A 14144-nucleotide genomic window follows, 5' to 3' on the forward strand; every position below is an offset into this window, starting at 1 on the left:
CATTATTTCATGTTTTCCATTTGTTTCACCAACTCCATGCTTATGTATTTCCTTTTGGGGTCTTTTATTGAATTATTACTTTTAAAAACCTCTTTTATTTTCTCTTTTGGTTTATAGGTTAAATGTGTTTCTGTTTTAATGTTTTACCTCCTTGTACATTTCATAGCTAAAATTTTTCAATGATGAAGAACTTTGCCTCATCAATTTTTAAGTTATCTTAAAATAAAGTTTATAAAGAAAAGTCAGAATAAATACTTGAGCGAACCAGCAGTTAGTGTAATGACTATGTCGCTGGACTCCCACGTAGTCGACCGCGGTTTGCGTCCTGGACCCGGTGGCTTAAAACTCACGTCGGGTGCGTGTGCGTGCGAGCCCAAGATCCCGAGAGGAGAATGGAAGAGAAGGGATTGCGGCATGACCATCCCCCCTGGGGGGTGATTTCTTGCTTTCTGTCTCTATGTCTCTCTCTGTCTGGCGAGTGCACGTGCCCTATAGCGAAAAAATCCCCCCCCCCCAAAAAAAATAGAATACTTGATTCTTTTCCTTTATTTACCAATTTACAGAATAAGATGGTGTCCTAGCAATCTCCCAAGGTAATTATTTTGATATAATCAAAAATTCACAAATTTTTACATATTTGATGTGTTGCAATTCTTTGCTGATATTTATTCTTTTTTAATTCTGTAAACATGCGCCACTGTCTCTAGTATTAATGTTAGAAAAGCATCTGATGTTAAGATCTTTTCTTTTGGGGCCAGCAAGTGGCGTAGTGGTTAAGGTGGCTAGATCTCACATGGCCAACTGGGTGGTGCAAATTCAGACCAGGTGCCTTGAAAAACACCCAGGACATGTGTACATTCCTGCCCAAAAATCCCAAAAGGAGAAATGGAAGACAGGGGCAGCATGAACATTCTCCATGGGGGTTAATTCTTCACTTTTCTTCTCTGTCACTCTCTCTCTGTTTCTCTCCAACAAGGGCATGCACCTTCTTATAAATTATAAAAACAAACATGCATACATACGAAGACAAAACCCTTTTTTCTTTTGTAGGTAATCTATCTTTAAAATAGAAAGATATTATTGATATATGTCTAGATCTCGTTTCATTCATCTTATCTGATACTTGTCGGCCCTAATAAAGACTCAAGTCTTTCTCTAGCTCATATAAAATCTGTTCAATTTCTCTGACAAATGATTTTCAGCTTTTATCTCTAAAATCTTATTAGAAATACAGTGAATCTCTTGACTCTATCCTTTATTTTCCTCCCACAATTTTAATCTTGTCATCTTTCACCTTGCATTCTAAAAATAACTTTTTTAGTATATCCTCTATTTCATTAATTTAATGTTCTGCAGTATATAATCATTGTTTATAATTTCAAAATTTGAAAATTATATTTGTCCATATCCAAGAACTCCATTCTAAAATCATTACTTTTTACCTTTTTTTTTTTAGATTTTTGTCAAAGATATGTGAGCTTGTGGACAGAGAAAAACAGAGAGGGAAAGTGAGAATCACCCCCTTGGGGGTGTGTGGCCACACCACAATCCTTTTTCCTCTTGGGATTTTGGGCATGCACACACACACACACACACACACACACCACACACACACACCACCACCCACGTGGCATGATTTTCAAGCCACCAGGCCTGAGACTTGAACCATGGTCAAACATGGAAATCTAGCAACTCAACCATCCTGTTGGCTCTGACTTTATACCATTTTCCTAAAAAATTTTAAATCTACATAAGATATATAATAAAAAACACACTTATTCTTTATCCAGATTGAGCTATGATTAACATTTTGCCTCAGATCATTATTTTTCATGAGTACTTACTCTTATTCCATTTACTAATGGAATGTCCAGTCAAATCAAACTAAGAAAAATACATGTGTTTTTTGTTTGTGTTTTGTTTTTAGAAAGTCATTTTGTTCTGATGACTAAAATTGGTCCCTCTTTTATTGATTAATTTTGTGTAAAATTTAAAGAGTCACTCACTGTTAGGTTCATGGATGACACTGGGAGTGAATGGTTCCTTAAGAATGAGGCACATACTGTCAGAATTTATGAAGATACTAATTTTTCAGTTTGTACAGATGCCAAGTTTGTACTCACATGACCACAAGAGTTAATGGCTCCTTGAATTTTGCACCCTAATTGCCTTTCTTGTCTTACCCTAGTCATGAATCTGCAGTAAGTTTTGTTGTGGGTCTTTTCATCTTTTTGTTCTTGTTTCTTATTCATACAGAGTGAAATTTATCAATATTGGGAGTTTAGGAGAGTTCTGTCACAGTTTGTACGAATCTGTTCAAATACTGCAGATACATTCCTTTTTTGCATGCAGTGAAGAATGAGCTTATCAGGCCTTCTTTTATGCTTATCATCAATAATGTACCCTAAAGTATTTCTGCCAATATATAGCCATAGTGGGCCAACATGGTGGTTAAAGTGCTAGGCTACCTTATGGCCAATGGTGGTTAAGTCCCAGACCTGGCAACTTGTTTTCTCACTTTCCTTCTCTCTCTTTCTGTCTCTCTTTGGTGAGTGCATGTGGCCTATAACAAATTTAAAAATGATGAAAATACATAAAATTAAATAATTAAAAATATATATACAGCAATAGCAAAACCCAGTTTGCCATTTAATGCTTTATTTAGAGAGAGATTTTTTGCTATAGGGCACATGGGCTTGACAGAAAGAGAGACAAAAAGCAAGAAATCATCCCCCGCCAGGGGCATGGCCATGCCACAATACCTTCTCCTCCATTTTCCTCTCAGGATTTTGGGCATGCACGTATATGCACCCAGCATGAGTTTTAAGCCACCGGGTCTGGAAAAAACCATAGTTGGCTACACAGGAGACCAGTGACATAACTATTATGCCATCTGCTGGTCCCCATTTATTGCTATTTTAACTGCTTAGTCTTTATGAAGTTTTTAGCAATAAACCAAATTTGTAAGTCATTTTTTTTTAATGCCAGAAGGCATGTATATGTGCCAGAGAGAAAAAGAGTGTGCAAGCATTCCCAACCCAGCCTGGTCATGCTACAATCCTTTTCTCCTCCATTTATTTATCTTGTCAGGATCCTAGGCATGCACTTATGTTGCCACTGGGCTGGGATTTGAACCACCATCACTCATGTGGAATCCTGCTCCCTTTGATGTGCTTTATTATGTTAAGGCCCTCCCGTTCAGGTTATTGTCCTATGTGGGGGCATATGTTCATTAATCCTATATTGGAAAACTGATAGATGTCTCAATTCAGTTAATTTAGAATATGTTGTTACAAAAGAACAGCTTTTCAGAATCACAATTCGTTACCAATTTGTTTTAAAAGACAAACTGTTTTTGTTTTTTTTAATTTGCTAGAGAGTCCTGCCAGAGAGAGACAGAGAGACATGTCCCGACCCGGGGGGACAGCCGAACAGGTTTCCTGAGTGAAGGAGTGAGAGCCAGGACAAGCAGTGTAGTGTTACAGCACGGAGACGACAGTGTCGTCCATTTATTGTGGGCAGCACAGTACAGCACAGAGACGACGCAGTGTCACAGCTCTTAAGGGTCACGTCGTCTACCGTGAGCAGCACGGAGACGACGTGGTGTCACAACTCTTCAGGGTCGCATCGTCTACTGCGAGCAGCACAGAGACGACGTGATGTCACAACTCTTCAGGGTCATCCGGAGATGATGTAGTGTTACAGCTCTTCAGGGTCTTCCAGGTCGTCTGGAGACTGCGCGGTGTTTCAGCTCTTGGAGCTCTTCAGTCGTTGTCTTCCTGGTCGTCGTCGTCTTCCTGGTCGTCTGTCTATTATAGGCCAGAGATCGTGCTTATATACACATTGGTGGGCCGTGATTGGTTGAATGAAGGATAGCAAAAGGTAGGTTATGATTGATTGCTTTGTGGACCAATCATGAGATACCCGGATATGCAAATCTGAGGGATTCTAAGCTCACTGATTTGCTATGTGAAGTGGCCAATCAGAGTGTGGTGTTGAAGATGAGGTTTTTTTGGAGAGTCAATTGTGGCCTTTGTAATTGTTTGCTCTCTGAGCCTAAGGTGGCAATAGTAAGAGACTCATGAAAAATGGCCTCAGCAGACTGGCTGGTGCACAGCCTCCCAGAGACACAGAGAGAGAGAGAGTGGAGAGGAAAGAAATGAGAAAGCATCCCTTCCTGTGGGGCTTGGTCACACCACAATCCCCTTTCAATATTTTGAGTACACATGCACATGCACCTGGAGTGTTTCTCAAGCCACTGGATCTGGGACTCAAACTACACAGTGAGCCATGTGGCACTGACCCACCTTAATCACCACACCCCTAGCTGGCCCCCAAAAACAAACATTCTAATCAGTGTTATACTTTGTGTGTGTGTGTGTGTTTAAATAAAATCTAGCATTTTTATCTTCTCTATCAAACACTGAAAAATGTCAAAAGGCAAACTCAGAGGTGATCCTTATGCTCAGACTGCTAGTTTGTAAAGACCTACGAGTTATTACTGCTACACATTTTTCTGTCCCACCTGCCCCATCTGTGCACAGCAGTGGAGCAAGGGCAAGTTGAACAGATGCCTAGAGGTGCCCAAAGAGGTACCCAAGATTTCAGGAAGCATTCACTCTTAAGATGATGCAATGCAGAGTCTGCATCTGTGCCGACCAGAGAGGACATGCTTCCTTAAATATTAAACCTGAAGAATCTCTCGTCTCTCCCTAGTCCAGGCCCTGTAGTGCACACATTCAGACATTTGAGAATTAATATCACGTGTGCCATGGGGGGAAAATGGGGATATTTCTCAATTTCCTCACAAGTAATTTTAAGTTTTGAAAATCAATGTATCTTTCTAGACATAATTAAATAAAATTTAGAGAGTCAATCTTGAAGAAAATATTATTTAACTTTGATAGCCTGGGTGTTGATTGTGTGTGTGTGTGTGTGTGTGTGTGTGTGTGTGTGTGTGTTTGTATTTTACTGTACTATTCCTAGACTTCTTGATGTGCAGTTGGAAAATATTCCAATTTTCCTTCAAAATTTGCGTAATTGGTTTTTAAATGTCAATTTATAATGACTCTTTCAAGTAAAAAAGTTTTCTTATAAAAGAAACTCCAAGATTTGAACCCATTCACATCTTGCCATAAAATTCCCATTTTAAATCATTATTAAGGCATAGCTTACTGACTGCCTTTCAATCTCTATCCTAACCTTCTTCTTCAGTAATAAAACACTTAATTTTTGAGCTGGGTAACGTAATTTCCAGCATGAAGATTCACATTTAGGACCAGCAGTTAGCGTAACAGCTATGTCACTGGATTCCCATGTAGTCGACCATGGTTCAAGTCCCAGACCCGGTGGCTTAAACTCATGCTGGGCGGATGTGCATGCATGCCCAAGATCCCAAGAGGAGAATGGAGGAGAAGGGATTGCAGCATGGCCATCCCCCCTGGGGGGTGATTTCTCACTTGCTGTCTCTCTGTCTCTCTCTGTCTTTCTGGCAAGCACACACGCCCTATAGCATAAATCTCTCCAAAAAAGAAAAAAAAAATTACTTTCTAGCCTTCATTGCTAAAGGTAGGCATGGGCATTTTGTGTCCCTCCTTTCTTGTCAACTATTAGGTTGTTGGAAAAGTCAGAATACATTTTTGCACACACACACACACACACACACACACAAAACAGAAAAATACGTCATGACTTTTCGGACAACCTAATAGAATGGTGCAATCTTGGACCTGAGGTAGAAACCCATGTTATTCCATGGTAGAACAGCAAAATAGGAGACCGGGTCCCTGATAACTCCACGAAGCTACTTTATCAGCACTGGACATTCAACCTTTTTAAAGACAAAATAAATTTTTTTCAATTTAAGCTGTCACTTAAAGCTTTCTATTTCCCACAGATAATTCTAATTCCAAGTAAAATTCCCTTAATCAGAGAGTCCTTTTTTTTTAATAAGATTATTTTTTAAGTAACAATTCTGAGGGTCCACATATATATATATCAAGAAAAAGTTGTTGATTCAGTGTAATTTGTTCTTCATTTATAGCTAAAGTCAGCCACAATGAAAGAAGGGTAGCTTTGAACAGGAAAGATAGGAAATTCTAAAACATAAAAAGGTTTTTCAAGAAAAAAAACAGACCCAATGAATAATCACTAAATAGCTAGGGCCAGCCCCTTGGCCTGGTGGTTAAGGAAGCAAGATTCCACATGGCCAACTGTGTGGTTTGAATCCCAGACCCAGAGGCTTGAAAATTACATGCAGCACGTATGCACGCATGTTTGCCCAAAATCCTGCCAGGATGGAGAACTAGAGGAGAAGGAATTACAACATGATGAGCCCCATTGAGGGGTGCTTTCTCCCTCTCCCTCTGTCTCTCTCTGGTGAAAACACATGCCCTTTAGAAATAAATAAGATGACAGATAACTATATAGCTGGCTAATAAAAGCAGGAGAAACAAATACACTAAGGCTGATTCTCATATGTTCCAGAGGCTCAGTTTGTTCCTTTGCCTAGGGTTCTACAAAATATTTTTGTATCTTTATAACAAATTATCCTTTTTGCTTAAACAAACCAAAACAAACAAATAAAAGAAATCAACCACATGGCTTATTATTATTATTTATAGAGTACTAAACAATAGAACAATTGATAATATAGAGGACTTCCCCATTTATTCAATAGTACTGAGGAACAGGATTTTCCAATAAGTAAAAGGTTTATAGGTAAATAAGTTTACTTTTTTCCTCTAGTTGTCATTTTATTTAAAAAACAAAACCCCTAAAATCTCTGTGTATTTCTTACTTTATCCAATTTTTAAGAAAAGTTGATTTCTTGAGAAAGAGAGAGAGAGAGAGATGTACCCTTGACACAGTCTTGCCATGTTGCAATCCCCTCATCCCAGCCTCCCAAGCTAGTCAGGATCACAGGCATACCAGAGAAGCTGAGATCAACCTGAGATTTGAACCCAGGGCTTCCTGCATGGCTCCAGCAACATGCAGTGGCACCTTACCACCTGTACCATATTAGCTGAGCCTCTAGTGCATCTTGATCTTCATTCTTTTTAAAGAATTTAAGTTCACATATCCATTTTTTCCATGAGCAAGCACAAAAGAGATGGAGAGGGAGAGACAGTATCTCCAACAAGGTCTCACTGCTGCCATCCATTCCTAGCTCCAGGCAGCCCTGGACCACAGGCATGAGTGCACTTGGACATGATCCAGGATTCCCTCCACCCTCCGCCCTTTACCTCCAGCCCCAACCCAACCCCATTGTGTGTTAGCCTCTCAGAACAGAGGCCCTGTCATTTCTTTTTATTATTTTCCATGAAGTTTGACACATCTTCAGTTTACACATGAAAAAATTAATACATTAATTGTGTGCTTATTTTTTTCAGTAGTAATGATCCTTAAGTACCATTTTGTAGTTTTTCACAGACAATAATAGAGGTAAAGAACTTTCTAGGAGTCCTTTATCCACAAAAGCTGAAAACAGTGATTGCTCTATGGTTTAAATTTGCTGCTGGAACGAAGCAGCATGATTGGAATCAAAGTTACTTTGATTTTGGTTTAACCTGGGTTTTCCACATTTCTGCAATCTACTCAAGTTCAAAAATAACCAAGTGAAAAAGCCTTGGTCTTTGCCACAACTTTCTATAAAGAGGAAACCACATAAATGAAGGCTTGAGTTAATTAAGATATAGACAGTTTTCATTTTTGAAATGGAGCAAAAGGACAGTAGTATGGCTGACATTCACTGGAGAGCCACCAATTGGAAACATTGAGGGAACCATTCTTGACCAGGCTCATTTTACCATGGGGTATACAGTAGGGATCCTCTTCTCTATGTAATCACAAAAATGTAAATTTAATTTAATTTTTTATTCATTGATAGCTGGCTGTTTATATAATGATTATTATGGCATTAGGTACAGTGTTTAATAATATACTTTAGCAGATGTATCTGGCAAACTTTCATTTATGTTCCTAGCTCTTTCTTAAAGTTAGAATTGCATTTTATACTAAGTTGCATAAACTATATGTAAGAGTCACTAGAAGGCAGAGCTACATATTTTTCTATTTGTATTTATAGTAAGTAAATGGTGGTCAGTCACCATTAAGCTTAATCTATTTTATTTGATGATTGTGTATTCAAGGACAGGTTAGCTCTCTAAATATTGATCTTTTTCTCCAAGTTGTTTTAGAAAGTGTAGTTTTCTCATTTACAAAGGCAGAAATCAGTCTTCTAAAGCATGAAGTTTGTTTACATGTGTTTATGACTCTGTCCTTCACTGTCTTCTGGTACAGTCAGAATTACATTTTGCTGTATAAGTGCAAGCTTATTACTTTAAATTCTAGTCTTGGGTCTTTTTCATTAATTTTCTTAGAAATAATTAGTTGTAGGCCCAGCTGCGTTAGTGCATGTTGGATCCTGCTACTCAGGGTAAATCACATGGGAGGCCTGGGTTTCATTCCTGGCCCACTCTAAAAAGCCTGGTATGGTGGTATATGCCTATAAACCCAGCTACTTGGGAGGATGAGGCAGGTGGATGAGGCAGGAGGATTGAGACAAAGCAAGACTCTGTCTTGGGGCCAGCAGATGCGATAGCAGTGTGTTGCTAGACTTCCACATGGCTGACCACAGTTCAAGTCCTGGATCCACTAGCTTCAAAATTACGCTGGGCATGTGTATGTGCATGTCCAAAATCCCAGGGGGAGCATGAAGGAGAAGGGACTGTGGAGTGGCCATTCTCCTGGGGATGATTTCTCACTTTCCCTCTCATTGTCTCTGTCTCTGTCTCTCTCTGTCTGTCTCTCTCTCTCTCTCCCATGAGCGCACGTGCCCTAAGGCAAATACCTCTACAAAAAAATAAAAGACTGTCTAAAATAATACCAAGTATATGTACACTCTTGTGTGTACACACACACACACACACACACACACACACACACAGCAGTTTTAGATGACAGGTAGGGAAATTAATCATCCAGCTGAGTACTTGTCACTTTACAACAGTGAAATGACATTTTACCTTCTGCGGTCATTTGCCATTGAGTACATTTTGTTATACAAATAACTGTTGTGTAAAATCTTTTACTATTCAACTAAAATTTGGGTCTGTTTCTTTTTTCTCCCCCAAAGCTTAATTTAAACTATTGTTTCTTTTTCAGTGTATAAACATGGAAAACAACTGGCCCTGAGGCTTATCTTTTTAGGTATCAGGAACTCTATAATAGTTCTAATAAAAATATTTCAATGAAAAATGTATTTTCCTACTTTCCTAAATAAAATATACTAAATATAGTATGTCTCTTTTATGTTGACTCAAGGTTGCCAAAATGGACAATTATTTTACTGAGCTTTAATATCACATTGTCATCAGTACTGCTATATATTCTGAGATATACAGGGCTATTCCTGTGATGAGTAAGTCTTACACTACTGTGCTATCCTGGCTGCCATTTATCAGTTTTTATTACTGTCAGTAAGCCACTGATTCTAATCTACTGCCTTATCTCATAAATAATTGTATAGTTAGTGGTTTATAATTTTCTTTTTTTTTTTGGTTTGTCAGTGTTTCACTTTTTTCCAAATGAAATGTTATATGACCTCATATATATAAATGAACGTAGATTTGTACTATGGAAGTGAAAGTAGATGGTCCAGAGCCCTACCGCCAAGTCTCCACACCTGGTATGCAATGCAGAACACGGAGTCACCTGAGGGAACTCCAGGTTGCCACCAGTTTACTAGGGCTAAGATTCCAACTGCCACTGACCACATGTTATCCGGCTCCCTTAACCACTATGCCATTGCTGGCCTTAGATATCCTTTATCTTTAAAGTACCAACCCTATAATCATAAAGTCTTTTTTTCCTTGGATTTCAAAATGACATTCTAAAAACAAAGTATGACCAAATTATCCAATGCATACTGTACTATAAACTTAGCTCACAAATATAGATACAAGTTGCAGTATAATAGATTCACTTTGGATTTTATCTTCAAATCATCAAAAATAGTTCACAATGACTTTTTTTAAAATTAAACTGCATTGGAGGAAAATGAACAAACATCAATACCTGTCTTGTAAAGAATAAAATCCTACCTTAGGAGAAGTAGAGAGATCTCTTCCTGCAGAAATAACTGTGTTTTCATTTACTCCTGTCTTTGGTGAGAGGACTGGTGGAGCTGGGGCCTTTCTTTTCACTCTCCTTTCAGTTTGCAGTTCTTGAACTGGATTTGCCAAATTATTCAGAGGAGGAGTTGGTTTAGGTTCATAAAAAGGATTTGATCTAAACAAAAAAAGAATTATGGTTAAATGGCTCTCAAAAAATAGCTTCCAACTAAAATAATACAATATGTACAAGTAATTATAACTTGTTTTTCCCCAAGCAAAACCCACTGATAATCTACAATTTGGAAACAATGACTATTAATCATTCAGTACACTTCTACCCAGGTTTAAATAAATTTTTCCCTTTTTAAAAGTAATTTTAATTTTTTTTTTTTTTGGGAGATGTTTTTGCCATAGGGTGTGCGCTCGCCAGAAAGACAGAGAGAGACAGAGAGACAGAAAGCGAGAAATCACCCTACGGGGGGATGGCCATGCTGCAATCCCTTCTCCTCCATTCTCCTCTTGGGATCTTGGGCACGCATGCACATGCGCCCGGAGTGAGTTTTAAGCCACCGGGTCTGGGACATGAACCGCAGTCAACTACATGGGAGTCCAGCGACATAGCCATTAAGCTAACTGCTGGTCCCAACTAACTTTAAATTAAAAAAAAAAAAAAAAGTCACACAACATGTATGTCTATGTGCATCTGTGTACATGTGTAAATAGGTTTTTAAAATAAAACTTTGTATATAGAGGCCTGATAATAATATACTGTTACGCATTTTATTTTCTTCATTTAATAATATACCAGCAGTCTTTTCTGAAGTTAATTTGTCATGGGCTAGGAAGTGATGCAGTGATAATACAACTGGATCTACAGAGAAAGGTCCTGGAATTGTTTACTAGGACTTCTATGAGCAAGTCAAGTGTGTATGTGCATGCCCATGATCCAGACTGGCTGAACTGGGACTTGGACAGGGGGTGGATTATGGCAGGAGGATTCTGTTCTGGGTGCTTGTTTCTGTCTCTCTCAGTCTCATGGAAATAAATGTTTTGAAAAATTAACTTTTCAGTTATGTTGCATGTAGAGAGCTTTCCAAACTAATTCTCAGACCAGCTGGTTACTGTGAATATGACTATGCTTTAATTGTCCATGTGTGAGAAAAATGAGATATTTTCCAAGAGAAGCACAGTTGTAAAGTGTTCAGCTTTTCCCATGAGCATTATTTATTTCATAATGTACCTGCAAGGGAACATTATCCTAATGTAAAAAAAAAAAAAAAAAAACTAGAGTACATACTTCATTACAAGAAAACCTAATCATCATATAAACTATGTTAAATGTTAAAAATAATAAATTTCACTTTTCCACACTATGTAAGAAAAGGATGTGAAACTGTTGATTTACTTTCTTTTTTAATGCTCTATCCCCCTTTTCTTTCTTGAGTTTCATTCCTTCTAGTATATCACATTCTCTTATCATAAAACATCTTTTAGCAGTTCAGTCAGCAAAGTTCTGTTAATAGTACATTTTTCCAAGCTTTGAAAATGTCTTTATTTCAGCCTTACACTTAAAATGATAGTTTTGCTGGGTAAAGAATTCTAGTTGTCAATTATTCTCAGTACTTTGAAAGATATTAGCCCACTTCAGCCTAATACTGCTTTTTTCTAAATCATTTATCTTTGGTTGCTAATAAGAGTTCTTGATTTCTGGTTTTCAGCAATTTTACAATGATGTTTTTAGGTGTGGATTTCTTTTCATTTATCCTGTCTCAGATTTCTTGTATTTCCTGAGTCTAAAGATTCATGTGTTTTATTGATTAGGTAAAATTATCAGCCATTATCTCTTTGATAGCCTCTGCTTCAGAAACACTTAGACAGGGCCAGCTGACTGTGGTTTAAATTCCAGCTCTCGTAGTTTTTAAACCACATGGTGTATATGTGTGTGCATACTTAAAATCCCAACAAGACAGAAAAATATAGGACAAGGAATTCAAACTTAACCTCACCACATTGGAAATTGCTTTCTCCATCTCCCCTACCTTACTCCCTCATGAGGACACATGTCCTCTGGCAATTAAAAAAAAAAAAAAAAGGAGAAAGAACAAGAAAATTGTATTAGATATATGCTTAACTACCCATGTGTCATGTCTCCTAGCTTTTCCTTGATAGTTTTACAAATCTTTATTCCTCATATGCTACCTTCTGGAAAACTACCTTATATCTCTCCCCTAGTTCATTTTCTCTCTCTCTCTCTTTTTTTCTAAAGAATTATTTTGTTTAACTTTATTTATTTATGTATTTTAATTTTACCGGAGAAGGAGAAAGAGAGAGAAAGTGAGAAAGCATATGGCCAGGTTTGGGGCTCAAACCGTGGTTGGTCATGTGGAAGCCAACCTGCCAGCCTCACTTTTTCCTCTTTTAATCTGTGTCTAATGTCCAATTTGCCATGGCATTTTTAATTTTAACAAGTATATTTCTTCATGTAACTTTTTATGATACATCAGATACTCATATTTATTAGTCATTTAAACATACTGATTTTATAATCTCTAACTGATAAATCTATTATTGAAGTTCTTGCATGTAAAATCTTGCTGTTTCTCTTGTCTCCTGACTCTCTCTCTTGGTAAACTGTTTCCTTGTGTGTTTTGTAATTCTAGATTGTGAGTTCAGGACTTAAATCTGAGGAAATCCTGTGTAAACTGGGAGTGCCTCTATTCAGATTGTTTTTTTGCTTGCATTTGCCAAGTACTGCAGAAGCTACTTTGTACGTTGCTTTCTTGGCTGGGGGGAGTTCCAAGATTATCCTGCCAATATAATGTTGAATCCACAAGAGGGTGGGTGCCTATATATTCTCAGGGAAGATGTTTTTATCCCCTACCTACAGTTCAGGCCCAGGCAGAAAAGCTTCCTTATTACCGTCTTTTATGGGTATGATGGACATCTTTTCCTAGTTAGTTGTCCATTAACTTAAGTATCTGGTGTATATGATGATGATTATTGCTACTGTACAGTGATAACCAATTCTGGTTCTTGTTTATAAGTTTGTTGCAATTTTTTTCAGTAGAGTCCCAGATTGTCACTGTATGCATAGTAACAATAGAAGTTCTAAGTCTACAGAACGAAGTACCAGACTACCCACCCAAACATGGTGATCATACAAAGTGGATGTTATCTAGTCATGTAAGGCCTATACTTATGATATTCCTCTGTTTTGATTGTATATGTTCTTTGAACTACAATCATACCAAATTCACTTAAAATCAATAACTAATACATATTCTTCTGCCTAAGGGATTTATAAACACTATAATCATGTAGGCTTCGAGTATCAAGTATATCCAGACCAAAGAGTGAAAATACATTATACATATTACATCACTTTCACTCTTTTACTCAAGACAATAATTAGTGTCATGTGACTGTTTCCCATTGAGCTGGGTGCAGTCTCTGAATCTCTTTGAACTTAAGTGTTCAGGGTAGCTGTTTTTAACTAGGTGGAGTTAACACCTACACAAAAATCTATTTGTTGTTCTTCATCTTCTCAAGATTCTGCATTTAAGAAAAACAGAACAAGAAATAGATATATATTTGAAAATTAGATTTTCAGATCAAAATATCCTTGTCAAGTAACCAAAGTATGCTTTAAGTATTTACATTCCCATGTTTCCCATCTGCAAAATAACTTGGGGAAATCAAAGCAACGAATAATGTTTTAATAACGAGTTATACAGTAAAAGCTAAACACACTTTCTGAAAACAGATAAAGCCATCACATTCTGTCTAGAATGACTTACCAATAATATCATTAACATTTCTTAAGTGATTATTCTGTGTTAGACACTTTCTTAAAAAAAAAAAAAAGGAAGGAAAAAAATCTATTTCTTTAAAACCAATGTCAGAATAAAATTCGATGAAAGATTTACTTGAGAACCTAGCATATAACCATACCAGAAATGAGTACATGCTGGGCCTCAGAAAACACTTCATAAACATTCTGAATAATACTAATGCTTTATCAATTTTCAC

At 37.4% G+C, this 14144-nt stretch overlaps 1 protein-coding gene across 9 annotated transcripts in view; it reads right to left on the minus strand.

Annotated features, from left to right (window-relative positions):
* The window catches only part of EHBP1 (EH domain binding protein 1), a 587840-nt gene that overhangs the window by 208162 nt on the left and 365534 nt on the right, over positions 1-14144 (minus strand). For all 9 annotated transcript variants that reach the window (XM_027773334.1, XM_027773333.1, XM_006152207.3 and 6 more), the window contains one exon: positions 10104-10290. In XM_027773334.1, the coding sequence (XP_027629135.1) occupies positions 10104-10290 (187 nt within the window). The remainder of the gene's footprint in view (positions 1-10103; positions 10291-14144) is intronic.

The sequence above is a fragment of the Tupaia chinensis genome, unplaced genomic scaffold, assembly GCF_000334495.1.
Source record: "Tupaia chinensis unplaced genomic scaffold, TupChi_1.0 Scaffold000341_1, whole genome shotgun sequence".
Classification (NCBI taxonomy): domain Eukaryota; kingdom Metazoa; phylum Chordata; class Mammalia; order Scandentia; family Tupaiidae; genus Tupaia; species Tupaia belangeri.